The sequence below is a fragment of the Mustela erminea genome, chromosome 6, assembly GCF_009829155.1.
Source record: "Mustela erminea isolate mMusErm1 chromosome 6, mMusErm1.Pri, whole genome shotgun sequence".
In the NCBI taxonomy this organism is placed as follows: Eukaryota; Metazoa; Chordata; class Mammalia; order Carnivora; family Mustelidae; genus Mustela; species Mustela erminea.
The window spans coordinates 13,718,202-13,734,997 of NC_045619.1; the positions used below are offsets into that span (position 1 = coordinate 13,718,202).

The 16,796-nt window shown below is 48.0% G+C and overlaps 1 protein-coding gene across 3 annotated transcripts in view; it reads left to right on the forward strand.

Moving 5' to 3' along the window:
- LARGE1 (LARGE xylosyl- and glucuronyltransferase 1) overlaps nucleotides 1–12,674 on the forward strand; it is a 527,449-nt gene extending 514,775 nt beyond the window's left edge. For 2 of the 3 annotated variants that reach the window (XM_032346463.1, XM_032346461.1), the window contains exons 13-15: nucleotides 2,098–2,244; nucleotides 7,796–7,991; nucleotides 11,150–12,674. In XM_032346463.1, the coding sequence (XP_032202354.1) occupies nucleotides 2,098–2,244; nucleotides 7,796–7,991; nucleotides 11,150–11,347 (541 nt within the window). In that variant the 3' untranslated portion in view covers nucleotides 11,348–12,674. The remainder of the gene's footprint in view (nucleotides 1–2,097; nucleotides 2,245–7,795; nucleotides 7,992–11,149) is intronic. The other variant, XM_032346462.1, reaches the window with a different exon arrangement.
- The last annotated feature ends 4,122 nt before the right edge of the window (nucleotides 12,675–16,796 follow it).

Genomic DNA, 16,796 nt, shown 5'->3' on the forward strand with positions numbered 1-16,796 from the left:
GACAGAGAAAGACACATGGGCACCCACAGACCTCTGTTGTGGGTGTGTGTCCACACTTTGCCCATCCCTTTGTGGTTCAGTGCCACTAGCCTCCCACACTTTCCCAATTATCTTAACATAATTAGCTGCAAATGCAATCTTGGGCTTTCAGCATCCTGAGATGTTTGCGACAAGAATGTAAATACCAGGCAGGAAGGACTTGGGGTGCTTCTCCACTCCCTCCTTCCTGGGGCTTTGCCATCTGGTGAGTCCAAGGGTATCCTCTAGAGCCCTGTGGCCTGCCCCCGATACCCAGAACCAAGAGATAAGGTATCCGACTTTCCTGGAGGAAAGGTGGCAAGCCCCCATTCTGCCTATGTCTAATACAGGATTGAGTGAGAAGAGTGCTTGGCCATGGGTGAGGGAATCTTGGGGGTTTGGAAACTGGGAAGTCACTGTTCAGAAAGACGAAGCAGGAGAGGAATGCAGACCAAAGCAGGCTGACTCGGGCTACTCGTCCTCCAACTGGCAAAATATAGCTCACCCAGATTCTATCTCGGTGTCATCCTTTGAGTCTCCCCAGAAACAGTGACATCAGGGTCATATGTCGTTTGGTGTATAGTTAACATAAGCCTAATTATAAACAATGAATTACAACTGCTAGTCAGAGGATTCTAAAATGACTTTCTGGTCCATCGTAGCCCTGCCCTGTCCAGGGGGCACTGATGCCACCCCTTCCCCAAGGCAGGCTTCTGAGACCTGTCCTTCCTCTGCCCTCATCATTCATGGATACCAAACCCTGCTTCGTCCTTCTCACACTGCTGCTCTGTTCTTGCCCCACACTGGCCTCGGCCGACACAGTTTTCCTTCGTGGTAGCATGACCCCGCCCTCACGGACTCGTCCCTGCTTACATACAAGTTCAGAGTGAAGTGGCTTTAGTAATACGATAGCGATAAGTCATATTGCTGTGGAAGGCTGAGTCTTCCAGTATTTTGCAAAATGCCTTCCAGTGCCTTGATTACCCTAAGGAAGACTGCTTTCTCTCCGTCGGAGATGATAAGCCAATAGCCCTCTCTGGCACGGAGACCCAAGAGTCAGTGGTCTGAGCAGGAAGCCAGAATGGAGTACCAAAGTCATGTCCAAAAGGGATCATTGGGAAATCAAGCCAGGAAATAAGGATCATGTTGTGGTCGAAGAGTGACCACGTGTTGGTGCAAGCCAGCCATGTGCCAAGTGTGCCAAATGGTATTTGTATTTATGCTACCTTGTCGGCCCCCACGACAGCTCCAGGAGGGGGGATATCATGGCCCCATTTTAGGAAGGAGAGACCTGAGGTCGTAAGAAGCTTAATGTCCGTGTTCATTACAAGCCTCCTGCTCTGTGTCCCTCCCTGAGCCTTTCTCCTTTTCAAAATGATGCCCGCAGAACTGGACAATGGCAGACAAATCTAGAAGGGCAGGAGCCGGATCTCAGAGGAGTAGAGCAGAAGTCCAGGTTCAAAGGTGGGAGTGAAGAAGCACATGGAGAAAGATCTCCCTCGCGTGGGGTGTGAGCTCTGTTGTGTTGGGTACTGGCTGCATGGGGCAGGTCTGGTGACTTTAACGGCTCAGGCTGGGGGATTCAGGGGTTGAGAAGTCCAAGAAATGGGACCTAGAAATATCCAGGTTGGTGATCCAGTTATCAACTTGCTGTCCGACGCTCCCGTGTGGCCAGTGGTGCAGAAGGAGTGGATAGCCAGCCCAGTGGACCCTGCAGGCTGTGAGTCCCTGGAGACCTCCGTTCTGTGCTTGGCTCTGACAGCAACACTGCAAAAGTGACGGAGGGTCTCCCAGCCCCTCCTATCTGGCCTGTCCTTGGTTCACTCTCCAGGGAGACTCCACGTTTTGGCTCAGAGACAGGCTTTCTTCTCTGAACTCCTGAGTTACTACTCAGGAGTTACCACTCAGTTGGACGAGCTGCTTGGCCTCCTTGAGCCTTGGTTTCCCCATCTTTAAGCTGAGAGTTGGACTTGGGCTTTCTGTCCTCCACCCCCTGTGCCCCCTCCCTGCCCTCACGTGGGAAAGGCCTCTCTGCCTGGCCTCACGGGGACCCTGTCTCTGCCTGTCCTCTTTTTTCAGGAAGTCTGTCATCCAGCTCGACCTTGCCAACACCAAGAAGGCGATGATCGTCCCTGCATTCGAGACACTGCGCTACCGGCTGTCTTTTCCCAAGTCGAAAGCGGAGTTGCTGTCAATGCTGGACATGGGCACTCTTTTCACATTCAGGTGAGTAACCTCAGTGCTGTCCCCCGGGGTCGTCCGAGGCCTTCCTGTCCCCGGAAATCAGACACCAGCGCTGCTGGCCCAGAAGTTCGCTACCTTAGACCATCTTAAGGCCAGAAAAAGTGCCACTGGTCCCCAACTACATGTTTGGAATATTCTTTCTTCCCACATGCCATGTGGCTTTGTTTCGTACATGGGTGGGGGGGGGGCGTCCTGTAGCCAGATGGAAGGACCAGATGTCAGATGGGAAGTCACCTTACCCTTTCTGTACTTGACTCAGCATAGGTTCCCGATCCTGTCTCCTGTCTGAATTCTGGTTTTGGTTCGCTTGCTCCTTCATTCACCTGGGAAGTGGGTTCGACCTATTAGCACCGTGGTTGCTGTGCCCTTTTTCCTCTCTGCGAGGGAGTGGTCTGTACTCCGCGCTCCTCAGGCCTAGGATGAGTGCCTGCAGCTTCACCAGCTAGTGAATGGCATTAAGGCAACTCCAGGGTGGACGCGGCAGATGGGGCAGCTGACTTTCCCATTGCCTGAGTGATGATTTTTTAAACAAGCCCCTCATTTGCCTGATGCTCTAATCAGTCCTATGGGAGCATCGCAGGGGAGCTGTCTGTCCAAAATGCCCACGGAGTGTGTACAACGGTACAGGTGTGAATGGGTTCTGACTCCCGGGAACAGGCTGTGGCATTTAGTGCCCTTGCGGGACGTAGGGGGTCCTTCCCAGTCCCTTAACAGAGCAGTCTGAAGAGAGAGCCAGTGCTCCCCTCTGCTCCTGTTTTAAAGAGAAACCACCACTTTGAACAGGGAAAGAATGGCCACCACTGCCTTTGAGTAAAAAAAAAAAAAACAAACCATACATTTCCAGGCAATCCGAATTTTACTGAAAAGGTTGTAATAATAACTTCAGTTTCCACCCTACTATTAAGTTACTAGAAGTTTCTAGAAGGTTTTCTCAAACAAACTCTATTTTGGGAAAGTAACCTTATGAGATAGGTTATTTGTTCAATAGTTCAGAGATGATCCTTTTTCACGTTTTAAGCAGATAAACTGAAGAGTGGAAAGGTCCTGCTGGAGCCAGGACTCCAAACCCAGCCTTCCTCCTGTATCCAGAATTCTAGAAAGTGACCTGAGATGGTTATATCACCTCTCCCAACTCAGACTTCTTTCTTCTTGGAAAGAAATAACAACTACCATTTGTTGGCTACATAACTTGTGCCAGGGACTGTCATCAGCTCATGTAATCCTCACAACAGATCTGAGGCAGATACTGTCATCCCCCTTTTACAGATAAAGAAACTGAGGCTCTGAGAAGCCAAATGACTCACCCAAGGTCACACCATCAGTACACAGCAGAGCCTGCGTTCAGTCCAGGTCTGAGGAGCTGCAGAGCCCAGGCTTTTATCTCAGATCCCATTGGACTGAGTCCTGAATGTTCTTACCAATCTGAGTTAGATGCAGGTGAAAAATAAGACTCTGAGACCAGATCTTCATCTGAGCCTCCCACAGACGCCATAGCCTGATGGCTTCACACCAGACAGATTTCCAGGGCCTCTTTCCTTCCATCTCGTTCCCCAGGTGATTTGAGAACTCATTTCAAGGCCATGTGTGTGGGCAAGAGAGCTGGGGCTTGGCCTGCTGTTTCCAGGATTCCTGCTCTGGCCACAGCTCACAACTCACAAGGTCAAGTGCTGAATTACAGACCTTCCTTCCCTCCGAGAAATTGCTTTTGTCACCTTCCCTCCAAACGATGAGCTCCCATGTCTCCTCGCAGCTGAGACCCCCTCCCACTGCGGCTGGAATGGGAAATCATACCCACCCCTGCTGGTCCTCTAGGTCCTAAGAGCGGGGTCCCTGGATGAGTAGCGTCCGCGTCCCCTGGGAACATAGAATTCTCAAGTCTCAAGCCCCGTTCCTGATGGCCTGGACCAGAAACTCTGGGGGTGGGGCCCAGTGGTGGGTTAAACAGTAGTCTCCGAGGTGATTCTGAAATTCAGCTCAAGTCTGAGAACCACTGCTCAAAGCAGGGTGCCCCAGATCTCTCCAGAGTGGCACCTCACATGCCACATCCAGGAAACCTCTTTTGTCTCTGTTGTTTGGAGGCTACCTGGTGTCGATGGTGTCAGAACAAGTGAATCCCCTGCACTGACGGTGGGTTTTGGGGGGCGGAGTCAGGCGGCCGCGTGCTCTCGTGGCAGGTGAACTGTAACATCACCCTCTTCTGTGCTGACCAGCTGTGCAGCACATCTGTCCATCTTCAGACCGAGCTCATGGAAGCTGCACCCCCCACACCCAGGGGGCCGGGACTGACCGAGCTGCCCTTCCCCCTCTCTGCTTCCTCTGTCTCACACAAGGCCAAAGGTTTGCATTCTGAATAAAATGGCTGTTGATACCTTGACATCACGGAGAGTAAGACCCTTGCAAATTGACATCGTATCTAGGGCAAACGAGAGGAAGTAATGGGCATATCTTCCCTTTCAGAGGCATCACTGTATATCAGCTCCTGCTCTGGGTGCCTCCTGTGAATTCACATCACGTCATAAATCCGTGACGTAGGCATGATTCTGTTTTACCAAGAGAAAGAAAGGAACGATTATTATTATTTATTAATAATTTTGCTTAGAAAAGGAAACAAAGGAACAGAGGAATTAGGTACATTTTCTACACCTGCTGAGAGACAGAATTCCAACCGACCGGTGGGCTCCAGAGCCATTGTTTTTAGCCACCTTGTTAAAGTGCCTGTTAGGGAAGGAGCATTTATTGAGCGCCTCCTGTATGCCAGCACTGCGCCAAGCCCTTTATAAACATTTCCTCATTTCAGTTCCCCAGCCGTTCAACAAGATAGGTCTTCTTTTCCCCAGGGACACAAGAGGGAAGTAAAGCCTAATTTAAATGCTCTGCTGACCCACTCCTCCGCTTCTAAGTGACAGGGGTGGGTTTTGAACCCCGGCGCGGTGGCCCTGCTGTGCGAGCTTGAGCCAGTGCGTGTGCCCGGCTGCTGGTCAGGTGTGGGGACCGCCCGTTGGGCTAGTTCACGAACGGAAAATCAGCTCCTTCCCGGCCTGATTCTTGGCTTAATCCCGACTTGCTGCGGTATGCCTCCTTTCCACACTCCGTGCAGGTGGCATTACTCAGCCTCTTATGTTCTTTCCGATCGTGGGATCGTGGTTTTGTGGCACTTGCCGAATCCGTGGAGCTGGGGTTTCCAGTCCCTGCCCTCTGCTGGCCCGGCCGTGTCGCCCAGTGACACTGTACTGAAGGGCCACAGGTTGGCCAGTGGGCAGTTCGCGAGGGTCCCGGGAAGGTCCAGCCTCGGGGGTGAGGGCACAGAGTAAGCAAGTGGCCACGTCACCTACCAGAAGATTCCACCTGTCATACTGCCCACGGGCTCTCACTTAACCCTCATGTGCTTTAGAACCTGCGTGAGTGGAGGTGGCACCCCGAACTGTGAGCTCCTTTCTCCCTGAAGCTCCCTATGTTGTTGGGGTCCCACCTTTCCTATTCCCTTTGTCTACAATGTTCTATTCCCCCAACCCCTTGCTCTTGGACCAGGTCTCCTGTTTCTTGTGGCTCCCAGGCTCCTCCCACCCCTTTGTAGCTTCCAGAGGCCGATTCCTGCCCCACTCCCTGCCCTCGGTTGTAGGTACCCATCAGGTTTTGAGAATACTTGTTCATTAATCTATTCAGCTTTGTTTCCGATCACTGACTCTCTGCTCTGGAGAGGCCAGAGAGTGTGGGTGCTGGGGACACAGAGGAGAGATCACCCAGCATGGAGATCCAGGGTCCTGGCTCTTGAGCAAGACTATCTGGGTTTGAATCCCAGCTCCAGCCTGTTGTTTGTAACTTGATACTGACTGAGTAAGTTTTAAGAATTTTAAGCTATAGGGGTGCCTGGGTGGCTCAGTGGGTTAAAGCCTCTGCCTTTCGCTCAGGTCATGATCCCAGGGTCCTGGGATCGAGTCCCACATCGGGCTCTCTGCTTAGCGGGGAGCCTGCTTCCTCCTCTCTCTCTCTCCCTCTCTGCCTAATTGTGATCTCTGTCTGTCAAATAAAAAAAAAGGCATTTTAAGCTATAGATACCATATTTACAATATAATCCTTATAGCAAGTGCTTCATAATGTTAGCTTACTATGAATGTTGTTATACGTCTGTATTTATTTTCTGTTGCTCTATAATGAACTGCCACAAATTTAGAAGCTTGACACAATACAAATTTATTATCTCACGGTCCGTAAGGGTCAGAGATCTGGGCACAGGATGGTTGGATTTGCACTCAGGGCCTCACTGGACTGAAATCAAGTTGGGGGCAAAGTTCCAATTCTCCTCCAGAGCGCGCTATGCTCCTCTAGGCTCCCTGATTTCCTTCCCTTGCACGTGGAGGACTGTGGTCACCATTTCCCTGATGGCTCCTTGCCACGTGGCCCCACAGGCAGCTCACACGTGGATCTTTGCTCTCTTGCAAACCCAGATCTAAAAGTTCTCAGGATTCGGCCAGGGCCAGCCACTCCCCACCCCCAATAATTCCCCTTTATTTAACCCAAGGTCAACTGATTAGGAACCTTAGTTACATCTACAAGGGTCCCTTTTGCCACATGATGTGACCTACCCATGGGAGTGGTGCAGCCACAGGTCTTGCCTCAAGGGGGAGAATGTGCTTCAAGGGCTGGGTCACCGTGTTCTCTGGCACAGACTGACAGGCAGTGAGGTCCCTAGAGACGATACAGAGCCCTCCAGGAGTTCACTTACCCTTTCATTGTGAGAGTTTCCTTGTTATGAAGGATGTAGATAACGGATGGGATTAGTTTCCCAGGACTGCCAAAACAAGCTACTACAAACTGGGTCGCTCCGCACAATGGAAATGTATTATTTCGTAGGTGGGGAACCAGAAATCCAAAATCAAGGTGTTGGCAGGTTCATTCGTCCTCCAGAGGCTCAGGGAGAACCCTTCCTTGCCTCTCTCAGCTTCTGGTGGAGGCTGACCATCCCTGGCGTTCCTTGGCTTGTGGGTACGGCACTTCAATCTCTGCCTCCACCTTCCCATGGCATCACATCCCGGTGTGTGTCTCAATATCCACATTTCCTCCTTCTTTTTCTTTTTTTTTTTTTTTTTTTAAGATTTTGTTTATTTATTTGACAGACAGAGATCACAAGTAGGCAGAGAGTGAGGGGGAAGCAGACCCCCTGCTGAGCAGAGAGCCTGATGTGGGGCTCGATCCCAGGACCCCGGGACCATGACCCGAGCCGAAGGCAGAGGCTTTAACCCACTGAGCCACCCAGGCGCCCCCGTTTCATTTTTCTTATAAAGACAACAGTGGTTGGATGAGAGCCCACCCTAATCCACTATGACCTCATCTTGATACATCTGCAAAGACCCTCTTTCCAAATAGGTCACATTCATAAGTCCTAGGGGTTAGGACTTGAACCTCTCTTTCAGGGAGACACAGTACAACCCACAATGACTATATCTGCAAATACCTTTTCTTCCTCCCAACCTGCAGAGTTGGGGAGGCTGAGTTTCCTTCCTTTCACCCAATGGCTTTTCTCCCTGTGACCTAGGTACCACGTCTGGACAAAAGGCCACGCTCCCACAAACTTCGCCAAGTGGCGGACTGCCACCACGCCTTACCGTGTTGAGTGGGAGGCAGATTTCGAGCCGTATGTTGTCGTGAGAAGGGACTGCCCTGAGTATGACCGGAGGTTTGTGGGCTTTGGCTGGAACAAGGTGGCTCATATCATGGAACTGGACGCACAGGTGAGTGGATGGAATGTCGTGGAGCTGGTGCTACGGGGGTAGAAAGTGTAGACTTCAGGGCCAAAAGGGGTCCTTGGAAGTCAGAGAACAGAGCGCTGAGAGGGAACAAGATGTGGTCAGGGACCGGAAGTGGGAACGTGGCAGTGCTAAGTCTCACGACCACGGATTCCCAAACCATTCCTCTTTCTCTACTGTTGAGTGAGAGTTGGATTCCCGGCGAGGACCCGGGCAAGTGTGAGGGTCTTGTGACAAAACATTTCACTCCCTGTCCTCACCCAGTTCGATAATGAGGACAAAAAGAATCATCACTTGATCATTTGACCTTTGAGCCGTATAGCTGGCACAAAGTTTCTCTGAGTTCCATATAAGGGACACAAGAAGGCATGTGGCTGGGACATAGCTCATTATCCTACCCTATAACTAAAGTGATGATTTTCAGGCTGTATTTCATTGTGAAACACTTTCATTCATTCAACTAATACTCACTAAACACCTGCTTCAAACAAAATCAGCAGAATTCTAACAGGTTATACCAAGTGTCTGCAAGCTTTCTCTGCAAAGGACCAGATAGGTTTGGGGTCTCCATGGGGCTGACAGGTCTCCTTTTTCAACTACTCAACTCTGCAATTGTAGTTCACCTATAGACAGTATCTACACATGGGTGTGACCATGTTCCAATAAAACTTTATTTATAAAAACATGCAGCAAGCTGGACATGCTGCTGCTCATCACCCCCAGTGTTAAATAAACAAAAGCAAAACAAGATACTCTGGTTACATTAGGAGAAGGATGCCTGGGGCTCTCAACCCCACCTTTGTTCTGTTTTTGTGCTGTTCTATAAAGCTTCTCCTCATGGAGCACAGTGTAAATATTTCTCAACAGAAGCACCTCAAATTAAAAAAAAAAAAAAAAAAAAAAAAGGTCAGATGCTCAGTGCTGGCTGCCCTAGGAATTACCTGGATTACTTTCTAACAGTTCCAGTATGTTTGAGAGCAGTCCCAAGTGATATTTTTTAAAGATTTTATGTATTTATTTTTGAGAGAGAGAGCACAAGTGGGGGTGAAGGGCAGAGGAGAAGTAGACCCCCCACTGAGCAAGGTGCCCTAAAAACAATGAATACTGTTACTCTGAAAAGAAATAAAAATAAATTAAAAAAAACAAAAAGGAGCCCTATGCAGGACTCGAACCCAGGACCCTGGAATCATGACCTGACCCAAAGCAAGACACTTAACCGCCTGAGCCACCCAAGCACGCAGTCCCAAGTGATTTTAATAAGCATCTAGGGTTGCAAACCACCAGTGTAGACAAAAGGTTATAGAATAGTGTCCATTTTTAAGAACAGAAGCATGACTTTTAATGTTTATTTTTTCAATAATACTTGGAGGGAGTACAGTGCTGCTCACAGACAGAAACATTCAGTCTACCCCAGCTTCTGTTTGAAGGAAAAGAAATGTCATATTCTTGTGTCCAGCAGTGTGTTGAGGTTGAACTGGTTCAAATAAAGTGAATTTTTCCAGCCCCGAGATGCGGGCTTTATTTATTTTATGCAATTTTGACAGAACTCCTGCAAATTTCTTGATTATTTTTCTTTCTTTGCTGGTGGCATAGCCAAACATAACTTGACCCTTTCCAGTGATTTCCAGAAATCATGAGTACACACCTGACAGGTCATCCGGCCACACCTGTAGGGCTAATGGGATGAGTCAGGTTCTTTGTCCCCAGAGGCAAGTCCCAAACAGCTCAGCTCTGGGGGCTCTTGTATTTTCTTTTCAGGGTTGTTCGTGTGGCTCCTCACCATCAAGGGTCCTTTCTTGCTGTGTCAGTGCCCCTCCATCTGGACCAGCTACCTTTCCCCAGTCTGATTTTCCCTTTCAGAGTTTCTTCTGATCTGCTTTGGGCTGGGGCACAAGACGACCAAAGCTTATCAGACCTTAGGTCCAAAATCAGAGAACATGGGGTCTGAATGAAGGCGTGCTGGGTTCTCCTTGGAGTTCCGTGTCCTAAATTTGTGTCACCTATTTTGGCTATTTGGAGGCATTTTATTTTTGGTCTGAGATTCTCTCTGTATTCTGCCAAGTGGAGGCTACTCTGTGATGCTGTGGCTTACAATAAGGATGAGTAGTCAAGAGCTTTGTTCTTTTTTTTTTTTCCTTAAATTAGTTTTTATTTTGCTCAAGTATACCCATTAGTAATTCTTTTTTTTTTTTTTAAGATTTTATTTATTTATTTGTCAGAGAGAGCGCACACAAGCAGGGGGAGCAGCAGGCAGAGGAGAAGCAGGCTCCCCGCCGAGCAAGGAGCCCCATGTGGGACCCGATCCCAGGACCCTGGGATCATGACCTGAGCTGAAAAGGCATACTCTCAACCACCTGAGCCACCCAGGCATCCCTAGTAATTCTTTTCCTTTTTAATTTCTTTTTTAAATATTTTTAACTTTAAATTCAAAGAACATATAATGTATTACTGGTTTCAGAGGTAGAGGTCAGGGATTCATCATTTTTATGTAACACCCGGTTCTCATTACAAACACATGCCCTCCTTGATGTCCATTCCCCAGTTTCCCCATCCCCCCACCCATCTCCCCTCCCTTCCAGCAACCCTATTTGTTTCCTATGATTAAGAGTCTCTTACGGTTTGTTCTTAATGAGCTTCCATCCCTTGGGATCTTTTTTTTTTTCTCCTTGATTCTTTTTTTGTCCCTTCTTGTGTACTAATCTGTTGAGGCTGTCCAATCTCATCAAGCCCTATGAGAAATCCCAGAAACAGACATCATTTCATTGAGCAAGAGCTTCTCTCATGGCTCAGGTTACTCTAGAGCAGCCGCATGGGCACCTGCTTGCATTTACCAAGACCCTTTCACGGGCCATGAGCTCTGCCCAGCACTATCCATCCGTGACTGTCATCTTTCAAGGTAGGTATTATGATGTTTACTTTATAGATGAGAAAACTAAGGTATTGAGAAGCTCGGTAACTTGTCCAGAGCCATGCAAAGAGCCCTGCACCGTCCCTGTCCAGCATGGCTCTGTCTCCATGACCCCCTCCCTGCTGATGTCGTTCCCCTCCTCACTCATCCACTTGGTCACTTGGTCGTGCAACTGGACATCCAGCACGCCTTCCCGGGGGTCCTCGCAAGTGCTCACGCTGCTCTCGTCTTCTAGGAGTATGAGTTCATCGTGCTGCCCAATGCCTACATGATCCACATGCCTCACGCCCCCAGCTTCGACATCACCAAGTTCCGGTCCAACAAGCAATACCGCATCTGTCTCAAAACCCTGAAGGAGGAGTTCCAGCAGGACATGTCTCGCCGCTACGGCTTTGCCGCCCTCAAATATCTCACGGCTGAGAACAACAGCTAGCACCAGGAAGCCCACCACTAGGGAGAGAGACCTATTCTGCAGGGGGAACACCACTCGCTGTTTGGGGCCCAGCCTTCAAACTCAGAATTGAGCAGTGCTTTTTTTGGTTTGTTTTTATTTGTCTCTTTGGCCCAACAAAGCTGCCCATACTACAGAGATCTGGGACAAGGATCCAGCCAGCGCCTCTCTGCTCCACAATCTGGCATTCCCAGAACGTGGAAGAACAGCTCGTTGACACAGTCTCTTCAAGAATGGGACACAGAGGAGTGAGAGGAGCAAAGGGATGTTATCCGACCACAAAGCCACAAAACCAAGCAGGTCTTTAGGACGTTTTCATTGCTTTTTAAGAAAGGAAAGTCAGGGTGCTGGGGGTTAGCCATCCTGGGAAATAAAAGCAAAACTGTCTCTTCGTTCAGAGGAAACTTTCTTTTTTTGTCCTGCAATCTAGCCACATTCCCAAGGTGGGAGGCAAACCAATGATCTGAACCAACCATTTGGAAAAACCCAATGGGGACGTTATACTGGGTGGGACCTGGAGGTGGGGCGGGTGGGGGGGTGGTCGGTTGGTTCTTTATCCTCAAGGACACTCTTGTTTTGCTTTGATTTGTTTTTGTTTGATGGGGGTTGTTTGTTTGTTTTTGGTCTGGGAATCCAAAATAGAAAACCTGATCTTTTAAGGCTCCGAAGGAGAATCGGCTGCTTCATCCAACATACCCCTGTCAGCAGTGGCCCCACAAGGAGTACTAGAGTCTTCAGTCACTATTTAAGATGGGCAGCCTTCTTCAGGATTATCACTGAGGCCCCCATGACCTTGAATCCCCTGCTCTCCAGAATCCAGGGGCTCAGACGGAGACTGTGGAAATACGAAGACCGTCACATTTGCTATTGGCCGTGACTGGTTCATGGGGAAAGGGCTCAGAACGGATTGTTCCAGAGTACACGGCAGGTACAGACCTCTCAGGCCTTTAGAACTGCAGTAGTTCACACAAGCCCAGTTCTGAAGATCCATATGTCCATCTGGAGACCCTCAGGAAGACTGTGCTGGGTTCCTCTGTGTTCATGCTAATTCCCTGCGGCTGGGACGAGGTCATGGCCTGGGGCTCCCTCTGGGACCTGTCCAGAGGGTAGGCAAGCACCTTTACCATTACACGGATTGAGGAGACACTGGACTTTTTACCCATTTTCTTGAATCTTCAATATTAATGTTGTGTTTACATTGATGAGAACAAGAGTCCACGCCCTACTCCTGGCTGGGCTGTTTGTATTGAGTTGCAATGTGACCAGCGAACGAACGCTGCATTCAATAAACGAAAGTCCGGACTGTTTCTTCCCCGTGCCCTCCCACTCTTGTAAGAAGCTGCCGAGACACATGCCAGTGTAGACAGCAAGACCCATAAACGACAACCTCACACTTAACGCTTCTCGCATTTATTTTTCCCATCCCTTGAACCTTAACGTTGTTTTTTCCTCTTCTGAGGTTAGATCTCGCTTTACACTCTCACCCTGAAAACACGTTCAGAGTCGCTGTCCAGCTTCTGTCTCAGCCCCGAAGCCAGATGTCTTCTATCCCAGATGCTAGCAAGGTAAATCCTGGTAATCAGTAGCAAAGCGAGCGCCCAACCCCGTTTCCCAGTGATCACGTGACACCCCACAGCGCTCTGACTTCCGAGACCCTCTCATGTGTTACATGCTCAAGTGGAGAATTCCCTTAGATTTATTTTAAAAAAAAAATTTAGGAAGACAATTACTTGGACTAATCTTCACACAGAAGCAGATAAGTTTCTGTGTGTGTCTATATGTATGCATGTATGCATATATATGTCCTACATATATTACATATACATATAGCATATGTGTGGTGTGCACATCACAAAATTAATACACAAATACTGTATAAAGTAAAACATCAAGAAGTATTCACAGTATATGTTAAGTCCCCTTTCTCCATGGGTGTGTGAGAGCCTGCTCCCGCCAGTTTGCAGGAACCTACCATGTGCATCTCCTTCCTACTGTTGTGTTCTGTGCCTCACATTGTATGTTGAAATTGGCCATGATGGTAGTATTTACACCGTGGCCATCAGAAAACCACAAATCAGGGCACCCTCACTACCCCAAGAGCTGGTTGTTAAACATCAGTATATCAATTCCTTTTTCTCTTCCCTATAGTACACACACAGAGATACACACACTTTCACTCACTCCAAAAATCATCTTTTCTAGAGAAAACCATTGTTAGATGTAACTTGTAATGAGTCCCTACCAGCTACTTGAGCCGAGTGGAAATGTACTAGAAATATTGGTTCCTTGATGTTTAAAAATCAATTTTTAATTCCCTAAAGCCTTTTATTTTTCACATGTTTTACAGCCCCTGAATGCCGTCCAGCCACCTTGCTTTCAGTTGCCTATTTGTAGAGTTGTGACCATATAACTTACCATACAGATTGGGTCTCCTCCGAGAATATGAGCAGGTGCCAAGTACTTTGAGACAACAGGTATACATTGGAGGACGATGTAGCTTCATGTACCCTGAATTTATTTTTTTAATTATTTTTATTTTTTTACATTGTGTTTGTTTATTTGCTAGAGAGAGAGAGAAACCGTGTGCGTGAAAGTATAAGCAGAGAGAGTGGCAGGCAGTGGGAGAAGCAGGTTCCCTGCTGAGCAAGGAGCCAGATGTGGGACTCAATCCCAGGACCCTGGGACCATGACCTGAGCCTAAGGCAGATGCTTAACTGACTTGAGCCACCCAAGCATCCCTACCCTGAACTGATTAAAGCCAGAAGCTGACTCTCCACACCAACAGGAGAAAGTCCTATTTCCCCCAAAGACAGGTGCCTGACAAGCCGGTGTCACTGAAGGCTAGAGCTCAGATGCTGGCTAATGCCCAAGTTCAACATAGAGGCTGCCAACCCAGGGAAGGCTGAGGTCTGCACAGCCCATGGAATGAGTTCCCAGAACTTACACTGGGAGCAGCAGGTCACTGCCAGCCCCAGTTCATGGGCTGTAGCCCTCTGGGCAGAGGCAGTTACTATGCCTGGTGATTCCTTAGTCTCAGAGTTCCAGGACAAACCAAGCTTATAAATGGATCATGCTGGTGTTTTCATGCTTCCATAAGCCAATACAATCTTGGCTTTCAGCTGGGAGGACAGAAAGCTTTCTCTCATGTAGCCCCCCTAATACTCAGTGTCTGGGAGAGCGAAGATTCACTGAGTAACCACTATGTAAAAGGGCCTGTTGCATGCATTAGCTCATTGAATCCTTGCAGCAAAACTGCAAAGTTTTTTTTGCTATACTGCTTATAGATGAGGAACCCCGGGGAGCTCTGGGAAATTAACTCCCTGAAATTCACATCATCACTCTATGGCAGACCCGGAGTTCAAACCCATGCCTACTTGGATGGATGCCAAACCAGGTAACCTGCAATGCTGCTCCCTCCCCTGATAAGAAAGAAACATACGAAATACTGGCAGAGGAGAGGATTTGAACCTATATAGGGAGAGTATTAGATTTCTAGTCTTCCTCCTTCCACATTCATCCAGTAACACCGCCCAGACAGAAACCTCTCCTAGATGCTCCAGATCTTGCTACGCCCATGGACTTCTTGAAAATTCATTTGAAATAGACCTGGCAGTCGATAATCCTACTTGGATGGCTGAGATCAACTCTAGGGAGCAGTCATCGACTCCCTGAAGGCTTCTCCCAGCCTACATGGCACAGGTAGAGAACACTAGGTTATAAGCTCCCCCTCAGACCTGAACTCAGCTGCTTGCTGCTTCAGAGTGGTCTCTCTGAATGTGTTGAGCTGATTTACAGAGCACAAATTTGCTGAGTTGACTAATAGCTTCTTTGTACCCCATCATGAAAGGACAGATCCTACTTTAATTCTGTCCCTTTCAAAGACTCTACTGTCTTTGAGTTAAGGCTTCATTTGTGGTCACCAGACCTTTCGGGAGCTCTGTATTTAGTGGAAGAAACGTGATTAAAATCCCCTCAGACACGGCTCCTGCACCCTCTTAGGGAAGACAATAAGAGCTGCCCATTCACTGAACAAAGATGTCTATGGTAGTTGGGAATGATGAGCCTTCACCAGAGCATAATAATATAAGGAAGGTATTACTATCCCTGTTCTTTAGCTAATGGAACCGGCACACAGAGAAATTATGTAAGTTGCCAAATCACACAGGTTGTTCATGGAGGTGCTGAAATTTAAGCCAAAATCTGGCTCACTTCAAAAACCCATGTCTTTCCACTCTGTGCTGGTGTCTCCCCATACGACACTGAAGTCAGCTTGGCTGCAGGCTTATGTGGCCACATGGTCATGTAGTTCGTGGGAATACACTTATTTTTTTCCCCTTGCTTTTTTAATCCTGTTTATTTTCCATTTTAATGCCCCTAAACATAATGAAACGTGAGTTATCTTCTACATGTGTTCTAAGAAATTTCAGACCCATAGAATCTAACATCAGAGATACCATGGTTTCTGTCTTCATTTATTTAACAAAAATGTTCTTAGCCAATGTCAAGGAATGATTGATGATACCCAAAAGATAATGGGGGAATCACAAACGTGACTATTTGACAGAGTTGGTCCTTGGTTTGTTCCAACACCTTCAGATCATCTTGAGAGACAGTATTTTCTGGAATGAAAGGGGGGGTCAGTTTGGGGAAAGTGTTTCCGAGATTTGAAACCAATGAGGCTGCGACGATGTCAAGGAATGATTGACAGGACTTGCCCAGAGCAAAACTCTTCAGCAGATTCCTGGGTAGGTCACGCTGCTGAGATTCTAAAGGAAGAAAGAAAGGGCTGCAGTGGGGGCAGAATAATGTCATCGTACTCCCTGTTACTTCTTTCTGCGTTCCACTAACACGTATTGAGCATCTGCTCTGTGATGGGCACTGTGCAAACAGCAGTGAACCAGGCACAGGCAGCTTTCATGTCCAGTTACCTGGAGAGCTGAGAAGTACACATAATGCTATGAGAGGTTTCATTTTATTACATTCATGTAGACACTTTGAGTTTTTTTTTTTTTAAGATTTTTTAATTTGAGAGACAGCATGAGTGGGAGGGGGAGAGGGGACTCAAGCAGACTCCACACTGAGTGGGGATCCTGACGCAGAGCTTGATCCCACGACCCTGAGATCACAACCTGAGCTGAAACCATTGGATGCTCAACCAACTGCTCCACCCAGGCACCCCTGGTTTATTTTTATTTTTAAACTTGCATACAGAAGAGTTGTGAGAGTAATACAATGAAGTTCTATACATTCTCCATTTAGATTCACTGATAGTTAACACTCAGCCATCTATGCCTTATATCTCTCTGTCTATAATATTTTTTCTGGAACCTTTAAGAGTGGATTGTAGATACCATGTCCCTTTAAGTCTGAATACAAAAGCGTGTATTTTTTTGTTTTAAAAGGACATTCTCGCATAACCACGATGCAGTGG